Source organism: Sorghum bicolor, chromosome 10, assembly GCF_000003195.3.
Source record: "Sorghum bicolor cultivar BTx623 chromosome 10, Sorghum_bicolor_NCBIv3, whole genome shotgun sequence".
In the NCBI taxonomy this organism is placed as follows: Eukaryota; Viridiplantae; Streptophyta; class Magnoliopsida; order Poales; family Poaceae; genus Sorghum; species Sorghum bicolor.
Window position 1 is genome coordinate 52,001,633 of NC_012879.2, and position 19,910 is coordinate 52,021,542.

The 19,910-nt window shown below is 41.5% G+C and overlaps 1 protein-coding gene across 1 annotated transcript; it reads left to right on the plus strand.

Moving 5' to 3' along the window:
- Positions 6,897-11,190, plus strand: LOC8082239 (probable protein phosphatase 2C 57). Its single transcript, XM_002437184.2, has 4 exons — positions 6,897-7,170; positions 8,475-8,681; positions 8,842-9,053; positions 10,294-11,190. The coding sequence occupies exons 1-4, from the start codon at positions 7,075-7,077 to the stop codon at positions 10,859-10,861; spliced, it is 1,083 nt and encodes a 360-aa protein (XP_002437229.1). The 5' UTR covers positions 6,897-7,074; the 3' UTR covers positions 10,862-11,190.

Sequence of the window (19,910 nt, forward strand, 5' to 3'; positions counted from 1 at the left end):
AAGTGCAAATACTCCAACCAACAAATATTGCAAGAGATCACCCATTGGATCATATCATAGGTGACATTCAAAGAGGAGTGCAAACTAGATCAAGATTAGCATCATTTTGTGAGCATTTCTCCTTTGTGTCTCACATTGAGCCAAAGAAGATTGATGAAGCATTGAGAGATGTTGATTGGGTTAATGTTATGCATGAAGAGCTTAACAATTTCAAGAGAAATCAAGTATGGGAATTAGTTGAGAGGCCTAGTGATCACAATGTTATTGGTACTAGATGGGTCTTTTGCAACAAGCAAGATCAAGATGGGATAGTTGTAAGGAACAAAGCAAGATTGGTAGCACAAGGCTATACTCAAGTTGAAGGTCTTGACTTTGGTGAAACATATGCCCCGGTTGCAAGATTGGAAGCAATTAGGATCTTGTTGGCCTATGTTTGTGCACATAACATCAAGCTATATCAAATGGATGTGAAAAGTGCATTTCTCAATGGCTATATCAATGAAGAAGTCTATGTTGAGCAACCTCCCGGTTTTGAAGATGACAAGAAACCCAACTATGTTTACAAGCTAAGAAAGGCATTGTATGGTTTGAAGCAAGCACCAAGAGCATGGTATGAGAGATTGAGAGATTTCTTACTCTCTAAAGGTTTCAAGATGGGCAAGGTTGACACCACTCTCTTTACCAAGAAGATTGGCAAGGACTTGTTTGTGATGCAAATCTATGTTGATGATATCATAATTGGATCAACCAACCAAGAATTTTGTGTAGAGTTTGGCAACATGATGGCTAATGAGTTTGAGATGTCAATGATTGGAGAGCTTAGTTATTTCCTTGGTCTTCAAATCAAGCAATTAAAGAATGGTACATTTGTGAGTCAAGGCAAGTACATAAAAGACATGCTCAAGAAGTTTGGTATGGATGATGCAAAATCAATTAGCACTCCAATGGGAACAAATGGAAGCTTAGATAGTGACACAAGTGGAAATATGGTGGATCAAAAGTTGTATCGGTCTATGATTGGAAGCCTACTCTATGTAACCGCATCAAGACCGGATGTCATGTTTAGTGTATGCATGTGTGCAAGATTTCAAGCCTCAACAAAGAGAATATTGAGGTACTTGAAGCATACACAAAATGTTGGTTTGTGGTATCCCAAAGGTGCAAAGTTTGAACTTGTTGGATATTCTGACTCGGACTATGCGGGATGCAAAGTTGAAAGAAGAAGCACATCGGGCGCATGTCAACTATTAGGAAGATCACTTGTCTCATGGTCATCCAAGAAGCAAAATAGTGTTGCATTATCAACCGCCGAAGCGGAGTACATTGCGGCCGGTAGTTGTTGTGCACAAATCCTATGGATGAAGGCAACTTTGAAGGACTTTGGAATCAACTTCAAGCAAGTGCCATTGCTATGTGACAATGAAAGTGCCGTGAAGCTCACCAACAATCCGGTTCAACACTCAAGAACAAAGCACATAGATGTCTGCCATCACTTCATAAGAGATCACCAACAAAAAGGGGACATTTGCATTGAGAGCATAGGCACCGATGATCAACTTGCCGATATATTCACCAAGCCACTTGATGAGAAGAGGTTTTGCAAGCTAAGGAATGAATTGAACATACTTGACTTCTCAAATATGTGTTGATGCACCCCCATTATATGACATGCCTCTCCTTCAATCAAAGCAAGGTAAAATTGTTTGACATGTCATCAATCTTTGCTAAGGACTTGTTTAGTGCATCTAGTCATTCCTTACATGTCTTAGGCTCATTCATGAAAATCAAATGAATTTAATGCTTATATGGTACCACTATTGCTTCTATGTTTGACTTGATCTAGTGGTAGCATATGACATGTTTGTGGGCTTGCAATCCTAGTGTTTGATCTAGAATATGAGCTATAAGTGTTTAACTCAACATGGTACAAGATAACCCTCATTTGGAGGTGTGAAGAAGCTTGTCCTTGGATCAAACCGAGTTAAATATCTTAGGCAAGTAATCTAGGTTGGACCAATTTGGTAAAATGATCTCACTTCACATGGTTTCACACTAACCTTTCTAAAATTTGAGCTCACCTTTTGTGGTCTTTGATGACAAAGGGGGAGAGAATTTCCCAAAGATTAAAGATAGGGGAGTAACATGATAAAAGAAGGTAACATGATAAAAGAAGGGGATCAATTAAAATTTTGAAGCACACAAGTAGTGGGAGCAAGCTCATAAACTTGTATGTTGCATTTGTATGTGCATCACATATGGTTGCTTGCATTTGCATTTAGCTTTAGAAGCTTTCTCTCTGGTGCCTTGCTTGTGTGGTGTATGCTAGTTGCAGGCTTGATTGATGAAATGAAGAACTAGCATGCATAGATAGTGTAACTAGACTTTTAGTTGTTTCACAAGTGGTACTAGAACCTAGTTTATAATGTTGATCTCACGAGGTGTTCTAGTTTTGTGAATGTCTAGTTACTAATGGTGCTAAGGATGGTATACATTGGCAACTCCGATTGGTATCACGCTTCAAAGGTCCATTCTTTACACCTTAGCATCATTTGGTAGAAATTGACTCCTATATTTCCTATTCAAGCATATGTGCAAGCTTTCAAATCCAAACTCTTAGCACATATGTAGGGGGAGCAATTGCTACCAATTCGGCTTTATGAAACTTGTCCATAACCTTTGCACATGGTAAAATGCTTGGACAAGCAACATGAATCCAAGAAATTTTTATTGAAAATCTTTGTAAAAAGGGTTGTCATCAATTACCAAAAAGGGGGAGATTGAAAGCCCTAGTTTGGTTTTGGATAATTGATGAAACCCTAGTACAAACCTCTATGCTAAGTGTGTGTAGACTTAATGAGGTTGGTACATGCCAAGTGATGGAGCAAGAGATGATCATGGTGATGACCTCAAGATGATCAAGTGCTCAACTTGGAAAAGAAGAAAGAGAAAAACAAAACCCTATGGAGATCAAGGCAAAGGTATTGCCTAGGGTTTTGGTTTTGGTGATCAAGACACCATAGAGGGTGTGATCACATTTAGGATAGATAGCCGTACTATTAAGAGGGGTAATCTCGTTGTGAAAACGGTTGTCTAAGTGCCACTAGGTGATTGGATTCCTTGCATGTGCATTAGGACCTAGTGAGCTAACTAAGTAACCCTTGAAAAATGTTTTTGAAATATGCTAACACACATGCACAAGTGTGGAGACACTTTGGTGTTGGCACATGGAAGCAAGGGTAGAAGTTGAGAAACTTTTCGCGCAGTGCTTTCAGGCCGGACGCGTCCGGTATGATGTCGGACGCGTCCGAGTTGAGGCACCGGACGCGGAAACAGTTTTCGCGTAGAGTCCGGTGTGCCTCATCCGGTGAGTTCGTTTCTCGGTGAAACTCTCTGAGTTTGCGTCCGGTGCACACCGGACGCGTCCGGTGTGAACTAGGACGCGTCCGAGTTGGCGTCCGGTGCAAACTCCACTTGCAGAGCTCTCTGGGTGTGAGTCCGGTGCACACCGGACCGTCCGGTGTGTGCGTCCGGTGTAGCGACCGGTGTTGACTCAAGTTTGCGACGCTCTCTGAGTTTGGGTCCGGTGCATACCAGACGCGTCCGGTATTTCAAAAGTGAGCGTCCGGTGCCTTGACAGTGTCAGAGGCAACGACTACTTTTCTAACGGTCAGGAGCACCGGACGCTGGTTTGGCTCATACCGGACGCGTCCGGTGTGAACTAGGACGCATCCGGTGTGAACGCAGACAGTGGGTTTTCCTGCCAACGGCTAGTTGAAGCTTGGAACTTCTATTTATATGCCTTGGCCGGTTCATGCTCACTCTCTTGACTCTCTAACTTGTTGATACACCTTGTGAGCATACTCCCACACTTCCCACTCACCTTGTTCAAGATTTGTTCATCCAAAGTGAGATTGGGAGGGATCCTAGTTGCATTTGCTTAGAGTTTGAGCATCTAGTGGCACTAGTGATCGTTGAGCAGCGGGTTTGCTTGTTACTCTTGGTGGTTGCCGCCACCTAGACGGCTTGGAGCTGCGGAGGAGCTTTGGCACGAGTTGGTGATTGTTCGTGGCCATCTCCCGGTGATTGTGAGAGGTTTGTGCCTACCTCGGCGGAGAGCCAAAGGCAACATTAGTGGATTGCTCGTGTCATTGAGCTACCTCACTTGTGGGTAGGTTCTTGTGGTGTCCTAGTGAGGACGAGGTTCGTGCTACACCTCTTAGCCACCGAGCCACCAAGTGTTGGTCGACACAACGGGGACGTAGCGTGCCGGCAAGCACGTGAACCTCGGGAGAAAAATCGGTGTCTCAATTGTGATTGATTGGCATTCTCCCGGTGCTTGATTGTTGATATATTTGGTGATTGGTTCATCCCCTACACGGCGGTATAAATATCTTTTCCTCTCCTTTCACTTACCGCAAAGTAGTGTAGCTAGTTTTAGTTGCTAGTTTTGACTTGTGTAGTTAAGCTCACTAGTGTAACTTGTAGAAGACCTAGAGCTTGTGTGCATAGTGATCATAGCAACTAGAATTGTTGGATAGATGGTTTGCAAACACCCCTTTTAGAGCTAGAGCAAAAAGCTACGCTTTGTTATTTACTAACCTCTTGCTCTAGTGAGTTTGCAGATTTTTTAAATAGGCTATTCACCCCCCCTCTAGCCATATTAGGACCTTTCAAGCGTTCGATGCCCCCGATTTCAGCCCAGTAAAAGTGCCCAACGGCTCTTTCACTGAGGGGGCTTATAAATAGAAGGTGGCCGGCTTTGGGAGATTCACTCTTGCACATTTGATTACTTGAGGCATACATTGAGCTAGAGAACACTCCCTCCACTCATCTTCTTGCTTGTTTGCTAATCCTAGTGAGATTGAGTGAGATTCAAGTGTATTGTTTTGAGAGTTGCATTTAGTGGCACGTGATTCTTGAGTTTGCTGCGGATTTCTTATTACTCTTGGGTGTTTTCCGATGCCCTAGACGGCTTGGAGCAGCGGTGGTGTTGAGCTCGTGATTGGAGATTGTTTCGAGCCTCACCAAGTGATCTGTGAGGGGTTCTTGAGCCTTCCCCGCGGGAGATCGCAATTGGCTACTCTAGTGGATTGCTCGTGGCTTGGAGGATCCCCATCTTGTGAGTGGATGTGCGGCACCCGCTGAGGGTTTGGCTTTGGATTGCCAATTAGCTCGTGATCCATCAAGTGGGTGTATCGCCACAATGAGGACTAGCTTGCCGGGAAGCAAGTGAACCTCGGTAAAAAATCTTGTGTCATCTCTTGCCGAGGATTCTCTTGGAATTGTGATTGATTGATTGGCTATATTTCTCTCTACAACGTTGGTATAACAATCACTCCTCTCTCCTTTACTTATGTGCATACCTTGCTAGTTGTGTAGTTTGTTTAGCTTAGGTTTTTTGTTTAGGAGTGTAGCAAGCTTCTAGTTGTGCTTTCTTGTTGTAACTAGTGTTTAGCTTTCTTGTTAGACTTGTGTAGGTGGCTTGCATAGCTTAGTTGTGCTAGTGCTAGAATAGCTTCGCCTTTTGTTTTACTAATCAACTTGTCTAGTTGAAGTTTGTAGAAAATTTTAATAGGCTATTCATCCCCCATCTAGCCATTTGGACCTTTCATTTAGCCCCCCTCTTGGTCCGTTTCTGGGTCCGCCACTGAATCTAATTATATTATATCCATATTGATAAACTATATCCTTTTTGTCCGTGCCCCTATAATTAAAATTCTAGGTCCGCCATCATATGTAAGCCACCCACCGCACCCTGCTGTCCCAGCTCACATGGGAAGCTCAATTTCTACTTATGCAAAGCCTGCATCAGGGCAGTTCCAAATGCACGGTCTTGTGCATCAATTTTATTCGGCACAAAGAAAGCACAATGCTGAAACGAGGTCATTGGCCTTGTTTAGTTTATAAAATTTTTCAGATTCTCTGTCACATCGTGTTTTCAGACGCATGCATGGAGCATTAAATATAGATAAAAATAAAAACTAACTACACAGTTTACCTGTAATGTGCGAGATGAATTTTTTAAGTTTAATTAGTTTATAATTGGACAATATTTTATCAAATATAAATAAAAGTTCTATCGTATCTATTTTGTAAAACTTTTTAAGGCCTTGTTTACTTCTAAATTTTTTTGTAAAATAGGAATAGTAGTACTTTCGTTTGTATTTGACAAATATTGTCCAATTATAGACTAACTAGGCTCAAAAGATTCGTCTCGTCAATTTTGACCAAACTGTGCAATTAATTTTTATTTTCATCTATATTTAATACTCCATGCATACGTCTAAAGATTCGATGTGACGAGGAATCTGAAAAATTTTGCAAAATTTTTGGAACTAAACAAGACCTAAACTATACAAGGCCTTAGGCCCTGTTTAGTTCTCCATCAAAATTTTTTTATCCATCTCATCGAATCTTTGGACACATACATGAATCATTAAATGTAGATAAAAAATAAACTAATTACACAATTTGGTTAAAAATCGCGAGACGAATCTTTTAAGCCTAGTTAGTCCATGATTAGCCTTAAGTGCTACAGTAACCCATGTGCTAATAACAACTTAATTATGCTTAATAGATTTGTCTTGTAGTTTCCTAACGAGTTATATAATTTATTTATTTTATTAGTTTCTAAAAACCCTTCTCGACATTCTTCTGACACATCTGATGTGATATAAAAAAAATTTAATCTCCAATGCCTTACATAAACTGTGCGCCTCCGCTGCGGCCTACCGATCAGCCCCGTAGACGTTTCCGCACGTGCCCCTATCCACAGCCGCGACCGCCGACCGCGCCGCCCCACCAATGGCAGCGCGAGCCCCGGAAACCGGATCTCGCATCTCACGCAGACCAGCGGCTGCGCGCCGCTGTTACTCGCCATGATTAGCTTAATCATCCCCGAAATTACCGAAACGCCCCTGTGGTGGTGGTGCCCCTCGTTTTCCCTTCGCCTTTTCCGGCCTCCCCTGCGTTTTCTGCTGCTACTGTTCACACTCCACAGTACGGAAGGCTTACTACCGGCAGGCAGCTCCCCAGGACCATATCCGAACCCTAACCCAACCGATTTGGTCGGTGATGGAAGAGCACGTGCCTCGAGGCGGCGGCGGCGGGGGGAGGCCCCCGATCCCGGCGGCGGCGAGGAAGCCGGCGCTCGCGCGGCACTCCTCTTTCGTAAGTCGGCTCTCCTGAATCTCGGCTCCTTCCTCCGCGGCTAGCAAGATAGCTTGCGTGATCTGCGCGAAAGATGGGAGCTTTTGTGTGGTGGTCGGCTTGATTCGAATGCTTAACCTGTGTTGTTCGGTGTGGCTGCCGCCGCCTCAGCTGCGTGGCGCGAGCCGATTGTGCCAAGGCGCTAGGGTTTGCACTGGTGTGATGGGATGGGACGGGACGGGACGTGTTGTCCTGGATCTGGGAGGTGAGACAAGATGGGGAGGGAAAAGAGGGCTCTGAAGCTCCTGGTACACCCTTGTTGTACTAGAGTACTGGTAGTGACTAGTAAGTAGAGGGGCAAGATGCTTGGAACAAGGCGGTTTATGTGGATGCACGCAATTGGGAGTCTGGAAAGCAATTATAATTGCTTGTGATCCGGTGGTGTTTTGAGAAGACTGCTTTGGATTATATGAAATGATATAGGTTTGGATCAAGTACGAGGGTAGGGGACATTCCAGAATGTTTATGGGAAGTAGATACTCCTGCCTTGGTACCTGATGCTTCCCTAGCAATTTCGTAGTGTATAATTTATTGCAGACACAGGTCCATGGTAATGGACATGAATACATATACGATGATGTAACTTTTCTTGACCTGGGGGTTTTGTTCTGGTAAAGATCATTGTTTTATCATGCCCTGCGGTGAAAAGGTTGGGTGGCTCGAGTACATGGCAAAAGGGCATAATTGAACTGTTAATCCAGTACTTATATGTCATGAAAAGTCTGATACCCCCACGCCCTGTTCTGGCCTCATGGCCCCCCAGAACATTATTCAAAGTTCTGTCTTTTGTCTGCTACTCTGCTTTAATATTGATTGATTGATCCAATAAATTTCTCCAGTCCTCCACAGCTGGAAAACCCCGAAACTAATTTTATACTCTACCATCAAATGATTTTTTTTTCTTTGGAAAGACCATCAAGCAAATTTAGGAAGCAGAAGCTGAGGGATTTTGGTTCTGATCTCATCAATCTACTAGGTACCTGGTTTATGTTTAGAATTTTTGGGATCATGAGTATCAATGTGAGGATTGACTTGATGTAGTATGAATAATAAGGTGATATATATGCCGAATGAAGGCACATTCAGAGTACGAGTTTGTAACTCGTATGCTCACCTAGCGAATCAAAAAAGGTGGCATATATGACATGTTTGTCTTTTACCTTTTAATTATAGTGAAAAAAAGGAAATAAAACAAGGCCTTTTACCTCAGTTTGAAAGTGTGTATCCTTTTCTTGTATGTTTGATAAATGACACTGGTTTTGAAGGTGAGGAGTCCTGCAAACAATAAGAAGCCTGAAAATGAGAGAACTTTTGAAAGCATGGACACTGAATTTATTCCAGTTGTACGATCTGCTGGGTGGGCTGATATTGGCTCAAGGCACACAATGGAGGATGTCTTTATCTGCTCTGATAATTTCATGCAGGACTTTGGATTTGAAAGTTCTGACGAAGGCCCCAGTGCCTTTTATGGGGTATGTTCATAATGAATTGTGGCAGTGTCCAATCTCCTTTGTCAATACTGCTATATATCTTAGCTGGTTTTAGCCATTTGGCTAGAGAAACAGTATAGGCATCCTATTTGGAAAATATAGCATTTCCTGCATGTTTAACCTTATTTCTATTTTTTATCAGGTTTTTGATGGGCATGGTGGAAAGCATGCAGCTGATTTTGTGTGCAGCAATTTACCAAGGTTTATTGTCGAGGATGAGGGTTTTCCTAGGGAGATAGTGAAAGCAGTATCCTCTGCATTCTTGCAGGTTGATGCTGCTTTTGCAGATGCTTGTTCTCTGAACTGCTCTCTTGCTTCTGGTACAACTGCTCTTGCAGCACTTGTGGTTGGGAGGTAATGCTCTCATTAACTTCTGCAACTGTGATCCATACAAAGTCATTGTATAGAATAGGTGTAACTGTGATACATATGGACGATGGGAGCTGTTTTTTGTTTTTATCCAATCTGCCAAAATCAATTCTGACATCACATGATATGACACATGGTAACTGCTATCTGAAGTTTATCATTTACATACACAGGCGGGAGCCTTTACTATTTGCTGTTTATGGCATCATGTACCCTTTTGTCCCACCTGACCAAATCTGTTCTGACACTTGCACTCACACGCTTAATTGCAAATGAGCAACATGTGCCTTCACCTTTCCCTACAAGCAAGGGCAGAACCACCCTGTAGGCAACATGGGATGGCCGCCCCAGCTATTGGCCGGCCAACCTCATTACCCCATTCAGTTTTCCCTCATGTCCATGACCGCTGCAACTGCAAAGCTCAGTGACTCCGCTGCGGTCGAACTCATCTAAACGATCGGGCAAGAAACTACTACCACTGTCTGCCGAAGGGGTATGGCTCGTTGGGCTTACTGGTCCATATCCTAACTGGCTAGCAGGCCCTGAACGAAAAGAGGCCAACCTAACAATGCAAGAAGAGACGCAGCAGCACAATCATCCATTGGCTCGTCACGCTCGGCGCTATCGTCCTCGATGGGAAGCAAGGGTACTGGAGAGCGGCCAATTGGGAAATATAACAAGTTAGGGAATTACTTCTTTATTGCTCTCTGTGCAAGAAGTTTTGCTCAATTTGTCCCCATTGGCCTTAAGCAAACATGATAGGTATGAAATTTTCTCAAACATTACTGGTCGGGCTTAAAATTCACTCTCGCTAAATGCATCATTAGCAATTTGCATGGAACTCAGTGCTGTAAATAGTTTGTCTGCCATTAACTGATAGTTTGGACTTAGTATATTGTGTAGGATACTAGGCCTATTGCTAGACTTGATGACACTGCGTTGGTATATGCGATTTGTTCATTTAGTATGCCCCAGCTAAAATTTTCGGCTGGCTCCGCGACTGCCTACAAGGATCTGCATCCCCTGCCCTTTGGTGACTTTTGCAAATTTTTATGGTGCATGCATGTGTTTTTTCTAACACGATATTCATGTGTTCTCGTTTAAGGAATGTCCTGAAGGTAGCTGTGAATAATTAAAATTGTTAGTTCTGATCTGTTAAATTCTGTGCATGCCTTTCGCTTCATCCTTAGCTTCTGGCATATTTCTGTCTCTGGGTGCTCAACAGGTCACTTCTAGTCGCGAATGCTGGTGATTGTCGAGCAGTACTTTGTCGTCGTGGAAAGGCAATTGAGATGTCCAGGGATCACAAACCATCTTGCAACAGGGAGAAGATGCGTATTGAGGCATTGGGTGGATATGTCGATGATGACTACCTGAACGGGCAGCTCAATGTTGCGCGAGCAATTGGGGATTGGCATATGGAAGGCATGAAGGCATGTGATGGTCTTGGCCCTCTCAGTGCCGAGCCTGAGGTAATGACAACAGATCTGACTGAAGAGGACGAATTCCTGATCATGGGTTGTGATGGGATCTGGGATGTATTCCGCAGCCAAAATGCGGTAGATTTTGCCCGCCGTAAGCTCCAAGAGCACAATGACCCGGCCGCTTGCTGTAAAGAACTAGTTGATGAGGCCATCAAGAGGAAGAGTGGTGATAACCTTTCTGTGGTTGTCGTCTGCTTCAACTCTAGGCCGCCTCCTGTTCTAACAACTCCTAGGCCTCGTGTACAGAGAAGCATATCTGCAGAAGGCCTGAGGGAGCTGCAGAGCTTCCTTGATAGCTTGGCCGATTGACATGGGGTTCCAGCAGCCCCACTATAAGTTTTGACCTTTTCCATAGCTTAGCTTGGGAAATAGGTTTAGCATGTGCTGTCTCATAATTTCGCTGAGATGGCTGTTGTTGAGTAATCCAGAGTTGTAAAATATGCTGCGGCAAATTGTATCAGCAGTTGAGAGTATTTATCAGTTCCTGGGACATAAGTCATGAATGACTAGTCGACATTTCGTAGGCCTCCATAAAATTGGTGGTTGATCGTGGTAAAAGGCTCTTAATGCCCTTGAATATTTTCCTGTGTTCGCTTTGGATAGTTATTAACTTGGAGAGCTGCTATTGTTGCTGCAAAGTGGTTGAACTTTTCTAAGATAGACATGTTTGTATGTAACTGCAGTAGCCGAGCAGTTTTTCCCGCTTCAAGATCCGTCGATTGCCTGGCCCAAAATATGTATCCAGAGTGTTGGGCGAGATATGTTTTTGCTTCTGGTTGGCTGCTTTGTTGTTGGTACTGTCTTCATTGAGAAAAGTAACGAGGGGAAACCAGGTGATTATTACTATCAGGCTCTAGCTAATTGCAGCAACTAGCGACACTTGTGTTTGAACTTGGTTTTGCACCTGATTCAATCATGATTGCATGAGCGACGTCTTTTCCCATGAATTACTAGCGAATCATTGGCTTTCATACTCATTAAGTAGATCACATCAGAAAAGACAACCGAGATCGACTCATCAGCTCCCATGATTCCAGTTTAATTGTGATTTTTGTGATGCTTCGTGAGGCTGTCGATGAGGGGGCCAACAAATCATCAACTGAGTTAACAGTCCCTGTCAATGGAACCTGAACCCTGAACCTCTTGTCTTTCCAGTCGTCAACTTTTCAGTACAGTTTGGTTTTGCTCATTATTATGCACCTTAATCCATATCTATAGGGTGTATTCGAGTAGAAAACTAACTAATTTCTATCATAATTCACTTCGACATAGTACTGGATTAAGTGGATACAAGTACAGTCAAACAAGTCCCACTGATTTGACAGTCAAACAGTCAAACGTAGTTATGTTCGTTTGAGCTTATTTGCCGAATCTACCAGTCATTCAGCAGTGTTTTTCTCTCATAAAAATCAGTGAATAATACTTTCAGTCATGACTTATCAGCCAAACGAAGAGGTGTAGAAGGACAAAACAAGAAACAAACTGAACCAATCACAATTAAACTCAGGCCTTGTTTAGTTCCCAAAATTTTTTGGTTCCGGGTACTGTAACACTTTCGTTTTATGTGATAATTATTGTTCAATCATAGACAAATTAGGCTTAAAAGATTCATCTCGTGATGCAATTAATTTTTGTTTTCGTCTATATTTAATGTTCCATGCATGTGCCGTAATATTCGATGTGACGAGAAATTTTGAAAAGATTTTGGTTTTTGGGTGAACTGAACAAGGCCTCAGAGTGATGGCTCCTATATATGTGTTGCCATGGTCTGTTTGGATAGGATTATAGGAAAGAATTCACGATAGTCTCACACGAATCAGTATAAATTCTGCAGGTTTTTTTTTGGGTGCAGAAACTTAATTATGGGATTCTCCCGTTCAGACGGGGGTGGCCAAGTTGCTCGGTGACTCGTATAAACGGTTGCTGCTTTCGGCGGCCCGTAAACCATCACCGAGCAAGGCCGCCTAAAATTTTTTCATTCATCCCATCAAATCTTTGGACACATGCATGAAATATTAAATGTACATAAAAAAATAAACTAATTACAGAGTTTGGTTGAAAATCGTGAGACGAATCTTTTAAGCCTAGTTACTCTATGATTAGCCTTAAGTGCTACAGTAACCCACATGTGTTAATAACAGATTAATTATGCTTAATAGATTTGTCTTGCAGTTTCCTGACGAGCTATGTAATTTGTTTTTTTTTATTAGTTTCTAAAAACCCCTCCCGACATCCTTCCGACATATCCGATGTGACACCCAAAAAATTTTCATCTCTAATCTAAACAGGGCCCAAGCCCATGACTCCATCTGACAGGCAGAAAAACAAAAACCCTTACAAAATTTTGCAAAATTTTTTAGATTCCCCGTCATATCAAATCTTTATACGCATGTATGAAGTATTAAATATAGACGAAAACAAAAACTAATTGCACAGTTTGGTCGAAATTGACGAGACGAATCTTTTAAGTCTAGTTAGTACATGATTGAATAATATTTGTCAAATACAAACGAAAGTGATACTATTCCTATTTTGCAAAAAATTTTGAAACTAAACAAGGCCGTATGAGCACTTTTGAAAGATTAAGATAAATATTGAGATTAACAAAGTCATCAATATATCGTTGGACAAGTCGGCTACCACCAATGATTTTCAAATTCTTGAATAAATAAAAAGCAAGCACCCGTGTTAAATCGATGACTCGCTAGATGATATATTCCGCCATAAAAAACCCAAAACCAACTGAGCTACAGTTAGTTCGCTTCTACTCTCTAAATTGAGAGAACCAGATGTTTGGACTCGTCCAACTTTTGAAACCAGTTGGATGATTGAATCTAATTTTCCTCCCTCACCTATAAAACTAAATGTGTACTATAATCCTCCAACTTTTAAAATGGTCGGGTTTTTTTTTTCACTTCGGACTACTGTCCCGTGTCCTTACGTCCCCACCCCACGCTAGCAGTGGGTTTCACATGTTAGTCACTCAATCTCCAACGTCTTCTCTTTTCTCGTTGTCCTCTCTCTCTCTCTTCTCTCTCACCTACCCTTCTCCTCGTTGCTAAATAGGACTAAAATCTAATCTGTATCACCTTTTAGTCAGTTTTTACCTAAACACATTGACTAAAAATGACTAAAAGGCCTCTTTACTAAACATGAGTGACTAAAATTTAGTAGGTGATTTAGCTGGCTAAAATTTAGTAACTTTAGTCTAAAACATGGTATAATGATGGAGTAAAGGTTGGCTTCCACTTACTCATATACTCCCTTCGTATAGGATTTAGATGTCGTTTAGAACAGCAACACGGTCTACAAAACACAACTTTGACCTCTTATTTTTATAAAACATTTAGAAAATATATATATATATACTTTTATGAAAACATTTTTTAAGATAAATCTATTCATATAATTTTTATATTTGTAAACTCAACAATTTAAAAGTTATTGCTATATTTCTAATATTTGATTCAAACTTTAGCTAAAATGATATCTAAATCCTACGAGACGGAGTATATTAGATCGCCGCCCCTCTCTATATATTACACGTGCGTGAATATGTCTTGGCCGGCTCGGGCATAGAGCCAGTGAGTGCCGCTTCTCCGTGCGACCGTGCCCTTCACTTCCAGTCCCACACGACTACACGAGGGACATGTCATGTCCTTGTTGGGCCTGCTGGGCTGCTTCGCCAAAGGCCTTGCATTGTTTTGCAATCACAGGCTCCTTTTTCTTTTCTTATCTTGAAATACTCCCTCCGTCCTGTAAATTTTACAATTCTAGGGTTTAAATTTATCCCGTTAGCTACTAGGCCGTACAACGCACCAGGTTATGGACCATAGTGATGTGGACATGGTACAGGCGTCCAGAGGCTTCAAGTTTATTTCCTGGCCACGAGTTTTGCTGATGTTGGCTTGTGCAAGTTTGGACTGAGTGTAACAACACATTAGAGTGTCAGCACTACTTTGACAGGGGTATTTTTGTAATTTTGATCTAACATTGGTTCTTGTGCATGACGAGTATTCTTTTTAATTGATTCGAATTCAAGTGTTTATTCGGTAGAGCTCCTATCTGACCCTCCCTTCCAGCTCTTTAATTCTCTAGAGTGATTCTGGTAGGCAGCAGGTTTGCATACAAAGTAGTGAGGGGCAAGGTTTTAACTTCCAGCTCCTAGATCCCAATGCAAATGAAAAAGTGATTCTTTTCTGATCCCAATCAGATTTTGTGCAAAATTTTACATTGACTGAACATGAGTGATTCTCGTCAAGAAGTTGCTACAAGCAAAATGTCAAACAACCCTTAGGCCTTAGCTACATCTTCAAATTCGAATATATGAGATACTCGATTTTCAGGTGTACTAAGTTAGGTCATGTAAGTTTCACAAAGTTTTTAAAATAATATTAACATCTACCATGTTACATTGGCAAATTATAAAAACATATACATCTCATAACATATCTGATGAAGCTCATCTGACATCATAAGTTCCGTTTGGAAAAAAAAAACAGCTCTAGTGACAGCCAAGCTTTGTACTAATTTGTATTTGTTTGTGAGGAGTCATAAGAAGCCACTTTTTTTCCTCACAAAAAAAAAAGCCATTTTTTTAGGCTCTAGCTCCTCTATAGAACTTGACTCCGGCTTCTCTCGGGTCCTTGCAAGGAGTCGTTTTTTAATGCCTATTTGATAGGACTCCTTGCAAGAAGCTGCAAAAACTCAGAGGACCCAAATATTATTGTGGTTAACCTTTGAATGGTTTGATCAGCGATAAGGAAAATCCTTTAGACGACGATGGAGAAACCCCCACAATTTCCAACATTCACTTAGGATTCCATGCCCACCAACATACTAGACCGCTAACGCCACTACTACAGCTAATGACAGAAGGAAACACCTTGCCATCAGGCCTCACCCATGAACGTCGCATCACATTCACATCAGTGGCCGTTACCTGCATGATTGCGTGCATGATGGCCATCGCCCACTGGACGCCACGCCACTCATCAATCAATCGCGACCAAATCAATCCACTCCGAGGCCCCCGCAAGATTTTATCTGTCCTCCTGGATGAATTTTCAGAAGTGGATCTGCACGCATCGCAATTGCGCACGACAGACACACACACACACACAGAGAGAGCAACGACAGCAGCGCACTGACGAACTGAACCGATGATAGCATGGACGAAAAGGACCGCACTGCGCAGGCAACCGAGACATGCTCCCCATTAGCGGCCATAGTGGGGGTGATGGCCCAGTAAAAGCCCCATCTTGGATGCAACTGGATTACTTGATGGTTCACACCGGGAAAATCGTTTAGGAGCAGAACCTGAACATGCACATGACAGATTATGACACTAGTCGCTCGCTCACATTGAGGCCCTATTGTATTGATAGCTTATTATGGTAGAACGTTTTAGGAACTTGGTTATGAATTTTACAGGAATTCTGCATCAAACACAGTACAACATTATCACAAATCCCAAAAATAATCAAGTGAAATGTTCCAAACATAGTATGTCAGTGCTTGCTTTCAGCAATGGTGACATCAGTCCACACACACAGACAGACAGACAGATAAAAATGGGTTCTCTCCATCTTTCAACCATGAGGCAGGAAATAGTGGCAAGTGGGCATGACTCCATGAGTCCTGCAGCAGCTCGTTTGATCGATGAAAAAGGCTCAAAAGCATCTGCTTTATGGGGATGATGACATGAGGCAGCGAGCGGTGACAAGTGAAGGAGGGCCGAGGGCCTCCTCTCCTTTGGTCCATGCGGCCATGTCGCCGTAGGTACTCATGTGTAGACTCTGATGCATGATTTATAATGGCAGTGGCCATCACTGCATTTCGAGTTCACGAAGGCATTTGATGGCCCTGACAGACTCACGGTCACAGGCCACAGCGAGGAGGGAATCTCTTGGTTTGCAAGTTTCCAGAAAAATTGTCAAACTTAAGATGTTTTTACTTTTCAAAAAAATATTACAATGGCTTGTAATTTGGAATGGTTGGAGTACCAGTAAAGTATTCCTACTTATATGGATGGTTTGTTTGTAGCGGCGTCTAGTAACAAGGATTCATATGCTATTTAAAGCCCAATACTCTGAAATATGTAAATCCACACGCTACAAGGATCCCGTGCTCTTCAGAATCATTTTGCGCGTTCGGACAGTAATGGTTTGTATGTAGTCTACACATATTTTGATATGCTATTAAATGAAGTCCAATATGAAATGCCAAGAGTTAATGGAAGTTCAAATAAAACAATTCAAAGTCGCTCTAAAAATTTGTTCAAGATCGGATTTAGGAAATTAAGGAAGCCTAATCACTGTTCTATTACTTAAACTAATTGTAGTGAACAGGTATGCTATACTAGTTCTAGTATAGAATACATGTTCACTATAATTAGTTTCAATATTAAAAAAATCATGTCTGCAGAAGACCATAGATCATGTCCACCTTTAAAATTAAGGGGGTGTTTAGTTTCCATATTTTCACAAAATATTTTGGGTTTTGGTCCATCATTTTGCAAAATAGAACTAAACACCATGCAAAATTGTGGAAAAAAGATAGTTATTCTCCATTTTGGATTTTGGCATTAAGAGGCCAAAAAACCCCAAAAATGAGCCTCAAAAGGCTTCATGAGAACAATAAATTCTGCATTTTCAATGGAATTAAATATGACCCTGAAAATTTTGGCATTTTGCATTTCATCGCTCCAAAGTAGTTGGCATTTTGTATTTTGGATTCTATGGGGAACTAAACACCCCCTAAACATGTTCACCTTTAAAAATAAAACATGTGCACCTTTAAAAATGTTTTCCCCCTAGTACAATCCATAATGCCACATTTGAAAAATAAAAATGTGCCCATTTGAAAATATTTTCCCCTATGCAATACATAACGTGATAGGAGTACACAGTTTGAGAGATACATGACCTCAGTCCAAGATCTAATGCTGACCAGAGACGCAATCTCATCTTCCCTTCACCATGCACAGTCCAAAACGTGGCGGACGCAATGGCAGGTAGAGCAATGACCAGACCGTCCTCTGCACTGTTGCGTACGTATGGAAGCAACTATGCATCGCTATAGTAATAGGCCCCACATGTCAGGTTATTGCTAGGTACAGTAATAAAACCCTATCTGAGGTCTGCACCAGTGATCATGGACATCATAACCCCATAAACCTAGGCCTTGTTTAGTTCCCTTCCGAAAAGTTTTCGAACTATTATAGTACTTTTGTTTGTATGTAATAAATATTGTCTAATCATTAACTAACTAGACTCAAAATATTTATCTCGCAAATTACAGGTAAGCTATACAATTAGTTATTTATTTTATCTATATTTAATCTCCATACATGTGCTGTAATATTTGATGTGATGAAAGATCTTAAAAAGTTTTTAGATTTTGGGTGTAACTAAACAAAGGCCTAATGCTGCAGTATTTTAGCCCTCCTATTGCAATGATGAGGGCGATCTGGATCTTGCGAGAATAATCATAAATTCTTCTGCCATGGCATTCAAGCTTTTGCTTGCTTGCTTGCGCGCATGCATGCAGTCGTGCGTGCCCAATCTGTACAGTGCCGGTGGTACTTGATGGGCCAGTCTTGCGTTGCAAAGGATCATGGCCGCCATTGATGCACCGGAAAGGCCTGGGCTTTTGTGATTAAACAACGCTTGCTTCGGAAAGAGATCAAAGATCCGCTTTTCGCAAACGGATCTGGGAGAATCCGGCAGATCAAACTAGCTGTTGAGTAGTGCTGGTAGTGCTCGACATGATCTACTGTTTTTGGACAAATATCAGGTTAAAATTAGGCCTTGTTTAGTTCATTCCAAAAAAATTTCGCGACACTGTAGCACTTTCGTTTGTTTGTAGTAATTATTGTCCAATCATAGACTAACAAGGCTCAAAAGATTCGTCTCGTAAATTTCGACCAAACTGTGCAATTAGTTTTTATTTTCGTTTATATTTAATACTACATACATGCATCTAAAGATTCGATGTGACGGGAAATCTTGAAAAGTTTTTGGATTTTGGATGGAAGTAAACAAGGCCTTAGGACTATCTCTTTTTTCCTTGGAAATGGAAAAAGTTCAGCCACCAAAACAATTCGGCTCTAGCGACATTGAGACCAGCGACGAAGCCACGATTTGGCCGGGGGGGGCTGATTCCTCTTCTTTTTTCTCCAGCCACTCCTTTCGGATTTTGAGGATCCACCAGGTTTGGTTTCGTGTTTGGATTATCACTTGAAACGATGTTGGGGGAGGTTTACGTTTGTGTTTGCGGAGACTCAACCCAACCCGAATATGTGTGTTGTCATCCCTACTTCAAGTTCTAGCAGAGAATGTAAAGGGCGGTTCAGAACTATTAAACACAATTAGCAACAAAGGACAGCGCCCGATGCCGCCACCGATCGAAAATTAGGGCATGAAACCCTAGAAACTCGCGAGAACCATGTCTCCTAGTCCTAGTACTCCCCTTGCCATCCCGGCATATAAGGTTGGGTAAGGGCTTTGGTAAAGCGCATCGAACTGTAGATAACTAGCTTAGCACTCTCAAAGCATTTCTCTTTCTCTCTCTACTATTGTAAGAACTATTTTGAGCATTCTAACACGAAAAAACCTAGATAGAGTTTGACATATTTAGAATCCTTTTTGCATATAGAACAGCCAAGATTTTGATAGGTCGACCAAGTTGGATGTAAGTTGTTTTGTTTTCTTGATTTCATAGAGCGTTGTTGTATTCTTTGAATTCATAGTGCATTGTTTCATGCGAGATGGTTGTAACCACGAGTTGTGAATTACATTGAAGGAGCGATATCATCGGAGGTGTTGTGTGCGATGGAAAGCCCAATTAGAGTACCCTCCTTCCTTAGTGATATCCAACGTAATGAGAGTTACACCCCCCGCCCTGTAATACAGTATATTTTAGCATTCAAAATGTATCCTCAAATATAATATATTCTAGAGGACAAAAACTAATTTTGCATTAAATACTTTCTATTTATCAACCAATCACCATCAAATCACGCTGACGATAGCGTCTGATTAAGAAATAAAATAAGGCTACATGCGTCTTTTAGGTTCTCTCTTATTTTATTTTGAAATTTCTAAAATACACTATATTACAGGATAGAGGGAGTTAGTCATTGGTATTTGTGATAAATAAAAGCAAAATGTAATACTGATTAAATTTGTTAACACCATATACCACACGTGTACACATATATTTCAAGATTACATGAGAGTTTTATGTGGGTCCATTCATACTATCCTAAAAGCTAACACTATCTGAGAGATTGTCTTAGAGCTATTAATTGGTTTATACCATTGCACATACCCTAAGCCAGTTATTGAATTTGCTC

What these genes read in the sequence shown, in the direction of transcription:
- LOC8082239 (XM_002437184.2), top strand. Translation starts at nt 7,075, where the DNA reads ATGGAAGAGCACGTGCCTCGAGGCGGCGGCGGCGGGGGGAGGCCCCCG. An exon ending in TCGCGCGGCACTCCTCTTTC is followed by an intron (nt 7,171 to 8,474) that starts GTAAGTCGGCTC and finishes CTGGTTTTGAAG; the next exon opens with GTGAGGAGTCCTGCAAACAA. An exon ending in GCAGCACTTGTGGTTGGGAG is followed by an intron (nt 9,054 to 10,293) that starts GTAATGCTCTCA and finishes GGTGCTCAACAG; the next exon opens with GTCACTTCTAGTCGCGAATG.